Genomic DNA, 16,411 nt, shown 5'->3' with positions numbered 1-16,411 from the left:
TATAGAGCATTGACCATACAAGTTGAACTTTATAGTGCTTAATTTTCCATTAATAAATATGTGACATTGCATATTCATTATTCTAATTTGGATTAATAGATAAGTCAATTTATTTTATCAATTAACTCAAGGGTGATTTTTCCAACTTGTAATTTTGTCTAGCTCATACCCTCTAAATAACATCTTCTAAGTCATTCCTAAGATTCAGTCTTTTCATGTGCTTGCCAGAATATCGCATCATCATCGTCCAGTGAAAAGCATAATGTAGGTAGACTTAAGTATAGTCATAATATCATCAAACTTTAGTTCTGTTTGAACCTACACAATACCATTTATATAGAAGAGTAACTAATATTAAAATTATGATGTTTGGGGATTTTCTCAAGTTAGATTATTCTACAATCTTATAAGAAATTAAGTGTGAAATCTACATGCGGTTATTTCTTAATGTATTATGCAAACTGTTGTATCTTATACGTAGGAGGCAATTGCCATTCTTTTTTATGAAGAATGAACAAGAAAAATGAAGCAAAGGCAAGATAGTGTTTTATAGAGAAATTTAAACACCAACCGACTTTCCCAAATGTATTACCTTAATCTTTTTTGGCACTTAATATTTATCATATATTCCAGTTCTCATAGATGCACAGATATTTACTGATGCCACTATTTTTCTAACAAATTAAATAAGAACAGATTATGACATTTCTGTACTCCTCACATACTATAATTAATGCTAGGCTACTCTCACATATCAAAAGTGAAATCATCCCATCACTGCATGTCTTTTTGCATATATTCATCTCACTGATTACAGCTAGTTCTGTTTTCAAGGTAGCCCAAAATTCCATAGTAAGTAAAGAAGATCATCTCCGAAAGTAGGTTATAAAGCTTCATGTACATTAGTGCTAAGTATACTCAATACCACCACCAAAGGGATGTTGTTTAGATAAAGAAATAAGAACAGGGACGCCTGGGTAGCTCAGTTGTTGAACGTCTGTCTCTTGATTTTGGCTCAGGTCATGATCTCAGGGTCACGAGATCAATCTCCATCTCGGGTTCCATGCTCAGTGGGGAGTCTGCTTGAGATCTCTCCCTCTCCCTCCACCCCTCCCCCTCTAAAATAAATAAATCTTTTTTTAAAAAAAGAACAGAAGCAGTGATTCTTCATTGACTCCTGAAAGAGTCTAAGAAAAAGATGTATTTTAGTGTCCAAGGAGGAGAGAATATTATTTCCTCCAGTATTCCATAATCACAATTGGTCTGGTTGGTCTTCATTTGGAAAGAGTTTAAAAGAGGAGAAATTTATAGAGGTTAGACATTTCCTCCTACAAGAAAAAAAATACGACATGAAGTTGGTATATACTGATACGAATACCATGCTTCATTTAAGATGCATTAAACTGTGCATTTGAAAAATCAGCCCTTTCTGTCTTTGTTTATTGTCCTATGTTTTTAAAACTCATTATAGATGCATCTGATTTTGAAAAGTCTGCCTAAGTTTAAAACTTTACAGCATAAATAGACTGTCAAATCTTTTCTTTTTTATGTTTTACTTCAAGCTGGCAGCTAGTAGCTATGTAAATTTAATATTTCTTATTCCAACATGATTGACCATAACTACAGAAAAATTATTCATTATACAATATTCAATCTCCATTAATATCTTTTTAATATGTATCTAAATTCAATATTTAATCATTTTATTTATTTAAGAAGTTATTAATAATGTTTGCAGAGGCATGAAGAAACAAATGTTCAGTGTTGTATACATGAATTTTTCTACTTTACAAAATTCTGTACAAATTCAATTAGAATACATCTTTGTTGAAGTACTTTGTATGTATATTTGTTGATAAACTATTACCAAGTAGATAAAATTAGTAATCCATTTCAATTAATTTAATCAAATCAGTGTTTTGAAAATCATAAAGAAAACTCAAGGCATGTCTATGTTTATATTTCAATATGACCTTCAGCTGAACCATCTAGAAAGTTCACTCTAGTGAGGGTATTTCATCAAAGGCCAGATGTAGAATGTTGCCAGGGGATCAGCTTTGGACATGTCTCATTATAGGTCTGTGAAATTTGCCCTCATTTGCATTGCTGTAGTTAATAGAGCTTATTAGAAGGCACAGTGATCACAAATTTTCTAAAAGACATATGGTCAACAGTTATTTTTCTGGCAGATCAAAAAGCCTTTTGTGGCAATTTTGAAATGCCAAGAAGTCTAGTTGGGGTATAATTGGAATTTTACCAAATATAATACTGAGGGAATTCCAAACAGGTTGCCTTTAGCATATATATATTAGAGATTCAGCTTGTTGCGTTTGCTGCTTAATATTTTATGTATATATGAGCTTAGTGTATTTCCAGTTATTTTGATTAAACTAATGACTAATATATGTTTCACAATAACTATATTCTTGTTTACAAATTAAAGTTTTGATAGAGATAGTTGGTTTTGAAGACTAATACATTATCTTCCTTATCACTCAATATGTAAGATTGTCTTGTACATCCCTCTGTTAAGAAACATACCTCTTTCCAACTAAGTTATTTTGATACAGAAGAATCTAGTATAAAATACTGTTTTCCAGTGTGAGTTCAGTTTAAGTAGTTTACAAGGTCTAAGTGCTATGCTTTTTTTGAAAAGCAGAAATAATGTATCAACTAGAAACAGATTAATTTTGAATCTTTAAATGTTTCACAAGTATTCTGTGCTCATTTTGACCTTAAGTCTTAGCAAATTAGAGATTTCTGAATAAATTTTAGATTTTATTTTTTCATTAGTTCCAGTGTTCTGTTTAGACTCATCTTATGTTCCTTGCATTTCGTTTTCCTTATCTCCCCTTTCTGATTCACAGCATAAACATTCTTTCATACTTGGAAAGATTACTCTCCATATTTCAAATTTCAAGCATGTAATTTAATGAAAAAAGTACCCATTGACATTATAGTAAAATTCTTAGAGAATTTAACAAATTACTTTGTAACAATTTTTACAAATAAAAATTAACATGAATATTTAACAACTGTGACCATGTACATAATTGTGTGTTCCAAATAAGCCATTAGCTAAAAGTTTCGAATATTAATTAAGTTTGAATTAGTATTCAAAATTTTTAGTTTCCTTGCATTCCTAACCATGATTCTGCTCTTAGAAAACCTGCTTTGTCACTCCAATGTTATTATACTCTGTATAGGATGGTATAATACTTCTTGTAATACAAAATAACATTTAAATAACATTTCCCTGCCTCTTAACCTTTACTGTAAGTAAAAGTTAAGACTATTACCACTTTGTTGTTAGTATTACCTGCAACTAACAAAATCGCCTGATATTTTTTCCTTTGCAATGTAGTATGCACCTGAGGATATAATGGAATATGACTATGAGTATGGGGAAGCAGAGTATAAGGAGGCTGAATTTGTAACAGAGACACCCACTGTAACTGAGGAGACAATAGCACAAACCGAGGTAAAAACAAAGTAGCACCTCTGTGTATGGTGTCCTGCTGTTTGTCATTTCATGGTTTCTTGTGTCTGCTGTTCCTTGAACTCATCATAAGCCTTTCATTCACCTGATTTCTATGAACCAATAACTGTGATTTTTATTCAACAGTAGCCGTCCTGAAGGAATGATGCTCATTTTGCTTTGCTTGTCCTTCCTTTCCTCCATGCTCTTCATTTCCCTTTTTGCTTTATTTATGTTTCCCATTCCATCTTTCACCACGTTTTACAGAAAAAGAAATCCAATTTCAAAAAGAAGACGAGGACAGTGGCCACTAACTCAAAGGAAAAGTCCAAAAAGTTTACACCCCCTAAATCTGAAAAATTTGCATCCAAGAAGAAGAAAAGTTATCAAGCAGCAGCAAAAGCCAAGCTAGGGGTAAAGGTAGCAAAGAAAAAGCAATCAAGATCTCTCCTGGATAAGCTGGAAGATCTCTGATGGAATCATTGTCCTAACCCAACTAGATAAATGCCCATTTGGCTAATCTGATAACCCAATTAAATCATGATTTCCCTAAATTTGGGATTACCTTACATTTTTATAATTGCTTTTCTTTTGAATTTATCACTAGGCAAATATTGTTGATGATTTTCAAGAATACAACTACGGAACAGAGGAAAGTTACCAGACAGAAGCTCCTAGACATGTATCTGGACCAAATGAGGTAAGCTCATTGACACTATTGAATTACAATTCATATTTTTAAAATGTGTAATACTTCTTAATACACTTCACTCTGGCAGAACCTATAACTTGTGAGAAGTTCCATCTTTTTATCCCTCTACTGAGGTAAGAGGAACAATAGCATTGATTCACTGTTACTAGAAACAGGTCATTTAAAATCAGTCAATTCAGGTTTTGCATGATTCTTTGCTTCATGCAAATGCAAGTTGATTAAACTGAACTGGCTGCTATCATTTTCTTGATTGCTTCTGGGATGAGCGAGCTTCTCAACATGTTGTGATGAAAGGTATTCACAACATGATTTTTCTGTGAGGAGGAGACTCTAGACTCCTCTAAAGTGAAAATTGTATCATGAAATGATACAATTAGAATTTATTTCATCTGACCAATAATCATGCATTTTCATGACAGCAAGCTTCTTGAGAAAACGTAGGCTTAGTGGATTTTAATAGCTATTTACATTTTCAAACTTGTTAGGAGTACGATGTTTATGATTAAATTAATATATCTTACCCTTTTTCATTCTTTTCTATGAAAATGTTTAAGCACATACTGGTATAAACCAAACAATCTTCCTGAATTTCATATTATGCATACATTCTTATCATGAAAAAATGAGGGTGCAATTCAGTTTAACTTTGTGAAATACTTGTCATGCCAGGTGTGAAGAATACCTGAGTCATTTAGCTATAAGAAAATTTATATAACATGTGTCCCAGTGAGGCAAATAAACCCAATGGTGCATTACATGCAAACACATGCTTTAAAAAATAACATTTCAGGGTGAGAACAGATTTTAGGTTTCAGCTAGTCCAAATTAATCATTTTCCAGAAATGGATAGCTTGAGTCAAGGTGTCTATCTAGCCAAATTTTTCTAGATAAACTTTTTTAGTTCAGAGCTATGAACATAGTAATATACACATATTGGATAATCTTCATCCCTTATAGATAGTATGTCCTCCCTGTCTAAGAACACAAAATATTATAGTTATTGGACATTTTATTTTATTTAGCAATTGCTAAATTAATCATTTAGCCACTTTTTTACTCACGTGATTTTGTGTACTACTACTCATTTATTCAGTACTATTGTGTCATCTAGATTCACTGTTGTAGAAATCAAGTTACTTAAAATGAAATTCAGAGAGTAGCAAGATAAATTATTTAATTGGAACTTCATCAAAGTCATACTATCGCTAAAATTACATAATAAATATGATTCAGATTTATACTATTAATAAAGAATTACTTATGTGATAAAGAAAATTATACTAGGTTTATTTTTTTATCTCTGAGGGAGTATTATTGATATAAAATTTACTTGTAAATGTATATTTAATCTCTACTCTATGAGATTGTACGGTGATATATTCTATTTCATTGTCTTGAATTTTGAAGACTATAATTATATTTTATTTGCTTCAAAGAACTCTTTGGTGATATACTTTCTTATATACTAGATACTCTGTAAAAATTGCAATGATAAGTCTCAGTATTGGCATTAATATTTTATTTTTGTGATTGAGAGTCAAATTTACATGTTTTTTCTGGTAACAGTTGTATGACATAATGATTATCTGTAAGTTTTGAAAATTAAACAAAGCTTTAACTATGTGCATATTTCATTGTCCAAGTCTCAAACTATAAAGCAAATACAAAATTGACTAACAAGTTTTTTTTTTTCAATGGAACAAGCAAATACACATGCTGAATCCATGTGAATATTTGCAGTTTATTGGGAAAAGTACCTTGAAAGCAATATTTCCCTGTGCATACCAATGTACAAAAATATTTCTTTCAATGATACTGAAAGGTTATCTTTCTCGGCCTTCAGGCTTGCTTGAGTAGCATTTAAATTGCTTCCCATCACATTCCATCAATCTGTAATTGCAAATGCTTACCTTGCTTTACTAACAGTAAACTTCATGTTCTTCAACTCCTTGCAACTTAAATTAATAGCCAAATCCAGTTGAAGAAGTATTTACTGAAGAATATCTAACGGGAGAGGATTATGATTCCCAGAGGAAAAATTCCGAGGATACACTATATGAAAACAAAGGAATAGACGGCAGGGACTCTGACCTTCTGGTAGATGGAGATTTAGGCGAATATGATTTTTATGAATATAAAGAATATGAAGATAAACCAACAAGTCCCACTAATGAAGAATTTGGTCCAGGTGTTCCAGCAGAAACAGATATCACAGAAACAAGCGTAAGTCAGTATTACGCTCTGTGTCATTGTATGTCTTATTTTTGGAGTATTTTCACGTTTATCTTGATGTCTTTTCAGGTGTAAAATACAGGTTGTGTTCTTATGTAAATTGTAAATATTTATCACTCCTAGGACATCTTGATAGATTCTTCCTCATGGGAATCTTCAGCAGTTGTAGTTCTGCCTACACTACCAGAGTCTCATTTGAAAGTATAGTCTTGAATAGAATTGTATCCAAATTGTCTTGTCATTGATAAGTTTAGAATAGTTATTATTCTGGATAGTAAGTAGAATTTCTGATTTTTGGACTATTTTATTTTTTAATTTTGAAAAAAATTTTCTATCGATGCACAGTATGGTACCATATTTGTTATTTTTTTTTTCACCATTTGGCCCTCTTCACCCATTTCTTCTACCCCCTGACCCACCACCTTTATTTTGTTAAATTTAATTTGATGACACTTTTTGCTTAATACCTTGGAATAATAATTGAAGTCTACAAATGTCTTTATCTTTCTGTAATATGTCTTTAAGAAACAATTGTTTCATCTTATTCAAGAATTGTATTAATGCTCATTATACTTTCCTTTTTATATTTTCAGTATCTGAACATTCAATAGGTTTCTATTTTTAAAAAGCACATTTTAATAGGTTGTTTTTAAATGCACTTGGATGATTAAATTTCCTTAAAAAAAAAAAAACTTAAATGACCTTATTTACTTAAAGACAGGCTGCTTGAATTTTTCACTCAACAGATAAATGGCCATGGTGGATATGGAGAAAAAGGGCAGAAAGGAGAACCAGCAGTAGTTGAACCTGTAAGTATTGGTGTGAATACATTATAAAGGTTGGTACAATTAATTAATATATATTATGAGCCATCATCACCTTACATTATATATAAAATTCTAATGTCCAAATGTTTACAATGTGCCACAAATAAGTGAGTTAGTGAGTGAGGCCATTTCTGGCATGTGAAATTTTAATCAACCAAAAAATACAGAGACATGAATTTTGGAATTTGAAAGTAGCTGAAATTTGTCTAGTCTCATTCTCTCGTTTTACAACAAAGGAAACTGAGACCTAGAGAATTTAAGTAACTTGCTAAGGTTCAAGTGTTGGTGGTTGAGGCATAACCAGATGTTAGCTTTTCTAACTTCCTTCAATTTATCTAACATGACATTATTAGACATGTACTATTTGACCTAGATACTTTCTTGTTTAATATCCAGATAATGTCACGTTGTGATATGAAAATATTGCTTTTAAAATTCACTTCCTTTTTTCCCATCGAAGAATTGGTCTAATTCATTCCAAAAGTGATTTTTAAAATTTATATTAATGTTATTACTACTCAAGATATTGGTAAAAAGCAAATTCTTACTGGAAATCATTTTTACTATTGTTCTCCCTAATCACCAACTGTTGCATTAGAAAACTGTTGCATTAGAAAACTGTTGCATTAGAAAACTGTTGCATTAGAACTAAGGGGAATATGCTGAACTGTTAGCTTCAAGATCATGAAAATCATTTCAGAAGTTGCAAGGACATAAAAACTGAAAGACTGGGTGGGGGGAGAGCTAAAGGTTACTTTTGTCTATAAGGGCATTGCTGGCTATCTACTGTATTACTCCAAAATCTGAGAAATCGTGCCAAGTACTCACCAAAGAATTTTTAAATATTTTTTTCAGAATAAATATGCCCTTATTTTGAAAATGCACAACTAACTTTTTAAATGATAAAACAATTTCTGGCAGTAGAATCATAAAGTTTGTGGAATGAGTTTCTTATCCTGAAACAGTACTCTGTTCTCTTGTCTATTGACGAGCTTATCTCATATTTATCCCCAATTCTTTTGCTTGGACTTTTTTCTCCTTTTCCTGAATTAAAGAGCTTAGGTGCCACTTAACTTCCGTTCTTTCATTCACACAGTAAATATTTATTAAATTCTGGCTTTGTGCCAGGCATTATTCTGGGTGCTAGGGCAAACTTGGTCAAATTTCTTTGCTCTGCCCTTCTTGGGAGCATGTAGCATATTCTCCTTTTAATATTACTTTTCTGAATGTTTATTCCTTTTCTAATTAGTTCACAGATTCTCCAAGGACAGAGACTATGTTTTCTTATCATTTTAAACTCTCTCCCTTCCCCATGCAAAACTGTTCGTAATTGGTTTTATATGGTAGAAATAGAGAATTTACTTTTTGAAATGAAATGATGTGGTGCTTTGTTAGAGCTGCTTAGACGAGAGGTTAGGGGTTACATTTCACTAGTAGTGATTCTCTGTCTTTTTTTTTATTATAGGGGATGCTTATTGAAGGACCACCAGGACCAGCAGGACCTGCGGTATGTAACTGCGTCAAGATTATTTTTGTCTTAATTTTTTAAAATAATCAGATATAGAATTTCTATTACATTATTGAATTTATAAATTTTATACTAATTTGAGTATTGAATGATAGATGCAAACAGTTTTATCAGAGGGCCTGGCTGCCTTGAATTGCTCTCTGATTTGTCTTTCCAAATGTTATTCTTTTGAGAGCAGTGGAATTAAATTTTGTTTAATTTTCTTTCTTTCTTTTCCTTTTCTTTTCTTTTTTTTCTTTTTCTTTCTTTTTTTTTTTTGGCTTAAATACCTCTGCATCCTCTAACCTCATTTTCAGCTTTCTATCTGTAAGTTACGATAGTGAAAAAAAAAATCTTTGTTTTTTTAAAGAAGTATAGGTATATCTCAATAGATGGAGTTGAGAATTCGAAGTGGACAGTAGCTGCCTTATCTGTTCTCTGAATGGAGTGATTAACAGTTTCCATTGTCACTTCCTAGTGAGGCTGATGTGGCTTCGTGTGTCTTTATTCTCAGGTAGTTGTACTGATCTGACTTTGTAAGAAATCACTGTCTTTTGCGGAATTAGTTAAGTCCTTGTCATCTGAAATAGATATGTTATGCTGATGCCTTTAAATACTTTTTATCCATAAAAGAAAATGTAAAAATGCCTCCAAGCTAAACGATTTCTACTTTTCAAGTTTGCTATCACAGTTTTGAGGGCTAATTGAGTATACCATTTCTTCATTAAGAACTGCAAACCCACTTCTATTTCAGGACTTTATATTGGCATGTTCTCCTTTCCTGTTTTTCCTTGGAATGCCTGCCTCCACCCTGAGAGCAGCTTCATAGAGGAAGCGTTAAGCTAGCTACTGGGTGGTTCCTATACGTTGTCTTTTCATAGGAAGATAAATAGGGCAATTGTTTGGGAGACAAGTATATATTTATGAAATATAAAATGAGCTCTTTTTTGATATTAGTAGGATGTATTTGCCTGAATGATAATAAGATCTGACTCAGATCATGGTTTATTTCTCTGTAGGGTCTTATGGGTCCCCCTGGTCTGCAAGGCCCCACTGGACCCCCTGGTGACCCTGGCGAGAGGGTAAGTGGAAGACTCTTTATAACAAAAAAATAAAACATAGATTAAAATAATTACAATATATTCTGCAAGTTTGACATGTTATCCTTCTCACTGGAATGGGGGAGAAGTCTGTGAATTCAATGTGCAACATTTTGTTTAACTTTTCTAACTATAATTTTAGAAGTGAGAATGAACAATGTGCACTTATCTGTTGTAATTATTAAGAAAACTTTTATTTTCAACAAATTTCCACTTTGAGATGAACCTGCTACATTAGATTCGGTTCTTTAGTCTGAATTGAGACATGTTTTCCACAAACTCTGATGAATATTTAGTTGGATTTTGATAGACTGAGTTAATAAACCTGAATTCTAATTTGAAGAGCATGTCCTGAATCACATGGTAAAATAGACCATTTGTGTTGTCAGTCCAAACTCCTTGTAAAATCTCTTTCCCTGTTTTTCCTTCAACCTTGAGTAACCAATAACTTTGTGCATTATTAAAATCCTATAAAACTAGTGCAAAGAAAATCAACCCTTGCAGGGCACCTAGGTAGCTCAGTTAGTTAAGCATCCAACTCTTGATCTCAGCTCATGTCTTGATCTCAGGGTCATGAGTTCAAGCCCCACTTAAAAACAAAACAAAAAACCTTTCTAGGTATACTTACTAAAAGGAGATTAACCAAGAAGGGGAGGACAAGTGCAAATTAGTTAATGTAGACTAATGTTATTAAATTTATTCTACTTCTAATAAACTTGATTCTTTATTCGATTTATTAATTTTGATGATTTACTTTCCTAGGGTCCCCCAGGACGTCCTGGCTTACCAGGGGCTGATGGTCTACCTGGTCCTCCTGGTACCATGTTAATGTTACCGGTATGGATTTTTTTTACTGCTATAAAGATGACTTAATATTTCATCATCTTATTGTTGAAAAATGTTGCTGAACCATATTACAGAGCAATTAACTAAAAACCATTGTATGAGGTAGAGATACTTGAAGTCAAGCAGCGTTGAGAAATGAAATTTTATTAAAACAAAAATTTGGTAAATATCAATCTCTGCATTAGAACTAAGGTTTCATTATTTGATTAGGCTTGACAACAAAGCTTAGACGTTCTTAATATTTCCAATCATGTGCTTCATCCTGAGTCATATGATTAACATGTGTTTCATGTGTTACTTAACATATTAATATGCTATTTATCACCATAGAGATAACAGTTGATACTTTTTAAAGAAAATATATCTATATTGTCATTATTCATTGCTCAAAAGTTGTTTTACCATATAAGATTGCTTTTTAAAGTTGCCCTTGTTCTCCTGGAAAGAACTTCGATTAATTTGTTTAAATGTAATAAAATTTCAAGTAATAATCAGGTAGAGTAAGGAATTGACTGATGCTGCATATTCAGTTAAAATTTAAAAGGATCTTTAGAATTTTAGAATTTTGTGTAAAGACACTGGGAGGGTGAGTTTCCTATTATAATTACTTAAGAAAAGGTAAACAAAACAAATATATCTCAAGGGTGATTTCCTCTGTATTCATACAGATTCCAGAAGTTTGGGGGCGCAGTCGTTAGGCGGCTGCCTTCGGCTCAGGGCGTGATCCTGGCGTTCCGGGATCGAGTCCCACATCGGGCTCCTCCGCTGGGAGCCTGCTTCTTCCTCTCCCACTCCCCCTGCTTGTGTTCCCTCTCTCACTGGCTGTCTCTCTGTCACATAAATAAATAAAATCTTAATTTAAAAAAAAAAAAGTTTGCGCCACAAAATAGCAATTGATCTATAACCACCACTGAACTGAGTACATTTGGATTTTTTACAAATGAATTAATAGAAATAGGTAAAATCTGTACAGGTAAAAATATATGATGACTTATTCCAGATTTTTCAGAGACTATGGAATTTAGAATCAGAAGTCTCTAATCTCTTCTACAAATGGTAAACATGGTCCAGAGAACTTCCATTATGGGCAGGAGAATTAAAAAGAAAAATCTAAGTATCTTGAGTCATATAAGTTACCTTGTACTTTTATAAAATCCCACCATTTTCAGTAAATAGTTTTTAATTAGTAATTAAGGCACCTTTTTGACAAAGGCTAATTTTGAACTTCTCTGTGTTCTCTTTTCTAAGTTTCGTTATGGTGGCGATGGTTCCAAAGGACCAACCATCTCTGCTCAGGAAGCTCAGGCCCAGGCGATTCTTCAGCAAGCCCGGGTAAGAAAGAACGAACGTGTATTCCTGTAAGCTGATTCTAAATCAGACTGTGTGTGTGTGCACGTGTGCGTGTGTGTATGCGTGTGTGTGCATGTGTGTGTCTGCAACATTGAATTTAGACAGAAAAAATACTAAGGTTATGATCTATTTTTTCCAGTAGGAATATTTTCTGTAATTGAATATTAAAGTTACATGACTGACTCTTGCAGTATTGCCATATATAATTCTAGCAATTACACATAAACCAAAACACAAATTTTCTAAATTTTTTTCGAAGGGTATCGATAGGTTTATGCCTAGCACTCTCTATTTCTCACATACAATCTGTCTACTAAGACAGAAGCTGATGATTAAAAAAAAATAAGGGAATAAGGTTTGAAATAATTTTCCTCCTAATCTAATGAATTATTCATGATATCCCAAATATTCCAGGAAATTAAGTTCTTTTAAGCATTTTCATATAAGAAAGAAACCTTCAAATATGTATTTAAGTTCTAATCATCATAATCTATAATGTTTTTACAAAATCCATTGTTTATAATCCTTTATCAGCTGAAAGTTTCCACTATATCTTATAAGACCTATAATTTTTTAAATTCACTGCAATTAAAAAGTCTAAAGAATGGACTAGGAAAGAGTTGAAAGTCGTATAATACTTTTATTCATAATACAGGATTTTTTTAAGGAAAAAAATAAAGGGCTTACATTTGGTATGGATATGGGCCCACTTTTTAAGTGATATAAATAATTTCTGTGATAACTTTGGGTAAATTTATGAGTATATAAAATTTAACATTTATAAGTCTATCATCATAAATTTATGAGTGCATAAAATATCTGAAAACATAAGTGAAGATTATAATTTATTCTCATATTTGTTTATATCTTTATTAAGTCTGTCAATCTGAAAAGATGCCATTATTTGGTTACATCACGTATAAAGACAAAAATATTAAAGAATTTGTTTATTAGATCTTGGTGTAACACTCACCTGAAAATATTTAAAATAATTTGCTAATGATTCTTACAATTCATCTTATAAATTATATTACTTTCAACAAATTTAAAGTAATTATTTGAGCTTAAATATTTTATGAGGCCATTGAATTCCTCATTTTATTAGTCCTTTTAACCTATTTGGAAATAGATAGCAAGCATTATAATTCCAATTTTTCAGATATTTAATCTCAAGGATTAAGAAGTATATTGTCAAAAATCTCATGGTGAGTCAGTAGTGGAACTTTGGAGATCCTACTGTTTTTATCTCATGCACTTTTCTAATATGATTTTACATATTGTTTCTATTACAGTATTATTTTTGGATATCTGTTTTGATAATCTAAATATTCATCTTTTGGAATCACTAATATTCAAAAATAGCTCACCATACTAACTTAACATCTATCAAGTATTTACCCTTTGTACTCCACTTGTTCCAGCTTTTCAAGTATGTTAATTTCATGTTTCTAATATTCAGTATCAATAGTGCATGTAATCAATCTCTCATGCCTATGAGTATACAAAATGAATGCATTTTTCTTGTAATGTTAAATTTGATTTAACATTTGTTAAAAAGAAGTGTATTAGCATATTTTCTGATAAATTTTGCTTGCTATCTGGCTTTAGTTGTCATAGTTTTCCCTGAAATATTGCTAGAAACTTTTTATTTAAAGCACCTCAAATTCTTCACCTCTAGAAGGATTTTCAATGATAATTGTGCCAGCATGTTTAAGAGAAGGCTATATTTTATTCTGAAGTACACTTCAGAGTAGAAAAATTATAAAATATTAGATATCTTATACTACAATCTATTTTAACTTTTATCATTGAATGAATCATAATAACATATGGTGCAAGATTGTATACAAGATACAGTAGTTTAAAGAACATCTGATACTTATTTAAGTCATTTGTCATTCTAGAAACTTGCAGTTCTTCAGTAATCAGGCACTCTTTCTGGTGTGTAGCTATTATAACTGTGTTGATCATCTGTTACTTAACAGGTAGCTTGTGCAAATGAATATTGTGGTTTAATATGCTTGTCCAGGAAAACATCCCTGAGTTTGATTTCCTTTATTTTCTAGATTGCTCTGAGAGGTCCACCTGGCCCAATGGGTCTAACTGGAAGACCGGGTCCTGTGGTAGGTTACTCAATAAGATAACGTATGTTTAAATCCATGTATTAGTAGTTCCTTGTGCAACTTGGGCCAAGCATTGTTCACATTTCTAGCTAATGAAAATAGATACATATACCTACTTATGATTGATCTTGCTTCCATTTTAAAAGTCTATTTCAATTCAGTCCTCAGTAAGTTTTGATAAAAAAAGTTTCAGTGAAGAATTTTCAAATCAAATAAATGCAATGAAAAATATAGTTGAGTCATATCTATTAATTTTTCAAATTATAAGCATAATTTATTTGCACAATATTCCAAGTTATTAAAATTCAATTTGACATTAAATTATTGAGACTTAAGTTTGTGTTTAATAGAATTTTTATTAAGAAAGAAAAAATGTTTGAGGTCAGTTAAATTATTCCATAATCTGGGGAGAAAGCAGGATAATTGGCTTAAACTTCAGTTTGCCTTCAATATTCCACAAAGTGCTTCAGATATTAGAGAAATTAATTTGTTTTTTGGACACTCTTGGAAAATGACAGTGTTTTATTTTTCCATGCAAGCTTGCTAACAAGCTAATATTTTCCAAGTGGTTTTTAAAAAGTATCTTCGAATATTTTGAAACTTTTACCAAATGTTAAGCAGTGTAGCAATTCACAAAAAAACACAAAGATTCTTTTCAAATCATATTTTTTCTTAAGAGAAAAGAAAACTGTAGGAGTCCAACCTCGGTTCTAATTGATTTTAGAATTAATTGAATAAATAATTTCTATTTTAAGTATTTGTTTTTCTATTTAAAAAAAGCCATTCCTCCTGTTCTTTCACATTAATTTATATGCTTTCAGTATGTTTTATGGAAATAATGGTGTTTATAGAAATTATTACTATGAACATTAAAATCTTACATTTTATTTACTTAGTAGACACAGCAAAACAATTTTATTCAAGTTTGAATCAAGTTAATAGTCTTCTAATTATTTAATCTGTTTTACTGATCTTAGTAGGGTAATAAATAGTTTTCTTCATGTGGTTTATTCAAAGATTTGTTATGTAGTTGCATAAATTTATGGTAATCTTAATTCGGTTAAAAATTTGTATAGCTTATATATTTTGAAGGGTATACACTCAGGTATACACTCAATGATATGGGCTCATCTAGAACATATATTCTAGCAAAATAATAAGAAATGTGGAAGAATCTATGTTACTTAACAAAGAAATAGAGTTAATATTTCATTGCTTGTTAGTGATAACTCAAATTCACATGAGTAGGGAAAGTCAGCAGTATGCTAATGCTTTATAAATCTGGGGGCAGAAGAATTATCTGTATATTTTATTAAAAATAACAGTTCTTGGGGCCCTGTACTTGAGATTCTGATGATAAAGATTCAGGGTTGGATGTGGCAAGCTATATTTTTAATGAGTGCACCAGGCTGATTCCTACAGTCAAGCATGTTTAGAAATACCGCCATATGTTACCTAATTTAAAAATATCACTCCAGGATCTCTAAAACTACATTTTCTAAAGGAATTTTCCTCCATATCATCCTGACAAGCATAGCAATGAAAGCATGTTCCATTAGCAGTTACTGTTTTCACCAAACAATCATGGCGGGTCAGTCATTCACAGCGTGTTGGCGAGGAGAAAAGATTGGCAACCGCGTACACCTTCTCAATGTCATACGTTGGATACAAGATTAATTGATTTCACTGCTTAAGTCTTTGTTATGGGAAGCTTTAGCATGCTTAAATATTAAAAGTAGGTATTTAGAGAAAAACATATTGCTTCTTTTCACCATTTTCTCTTCTATTATACTTTGCTCCAAAATGTCAAATTATGAAAGACTTTCAAATATCTGTTCATTCTAGAGTCTTAAACTATTTTATTATAAAAGAAACAAAATCTACATCAATATATTAAGACACAAACATAAACATTCTTCCAGTGAAAAATTCTTTATCCAATTGTTGTGTCTGATTGCTTTTCTAGACCAGTAGAGGCTTATATTATAAAACATACAGGGAATGTAGAAAATATTGCAGTTATTTTTTCTATTCTGTTACTGTCAATTGTTGCATGATAATTTTTAGAGTAAGTGTTTGGACAAAGTAATTATAATTTGTTGAGTAGGTCGTGCTTATATACAGAGAATATAGGGCAGTAAATTAATTAAAAACAAATTGTCCTATAAATGTGTTCAATTCAGTGATTAATAATCTGATTTAATATAGAACCTTAGGTTTTCTCTTGAAAAAATTC

General features: G+C 31.5%; 1 protein-coding gene across 2 annotated transcripts in view; it reads left to right on the top strand.

Annotated features, from left to right (window-relative positions):
- The window catches only part of COL11A1 (collagen type XI alpha 1 chain), a 188,095-nt gene that overhangs the window by 61,617 nt on the left and 110,067 nt on the right, over positions 1–16,411 (top strand). The window contains exons 6-15 of one of the 2 annotated variants that reach the window (XM_087866138.1): positions 3,365–3,481; positions 3,746–3,898; positions 4,086–4,178; positions 6,159–6,413; positions 7,169–7,231; positions 8,715–8,756; positions 9,776–9,838; positions 10,619–10,693; positions 11,951–12,034; positions 14,119–14,175. In XM_087866138.1, the coding sequence (XP_087722264.1) occupies positions 3,365–3,481; positions 3,746–3,898; positions 4,086–4,178; positions 6,159–6,413; positions 7,169–7,231; positions 8,715–8,756; positions 9,776–9,838; positions 10,619–10,693; positions 11,951–12,034; positions 14,119–14,175 (1,002 nt within the window). The remainder of the gene's footprint in view (positions 1–3,364; positions 3,482–3,745; positions 3,899–4,085; positions 4,179–6,158; positions 6,414–7,168; positions 7,232–8,714; positions 8,757–9,775; positions 9,839–10,618; positions 10,694–11,950; positions 12,035–14,118; positions 14,176–16,411) is intronic. The other variant, XM_045801647.2, reaches the window with a different exon arrangement.

This window comes from Ursus americanus, chromosome 12 (genome assembly GCF_024610735.1).
Source record: "Ursus americanus isolate L20-20 chromosome 12, mUrsAme1.1.p, whole genome shotgun sequence".
NCBI lineage: Eukaryota > Metazoa > Chordata > Mammalia > Carnivora > Ursidae > Ursus > Ursus americanus.
Note: the sequence above shows the minus strand (reverse complement) of the source record. Positions and strands in the feature narration are given on the sequence as shown.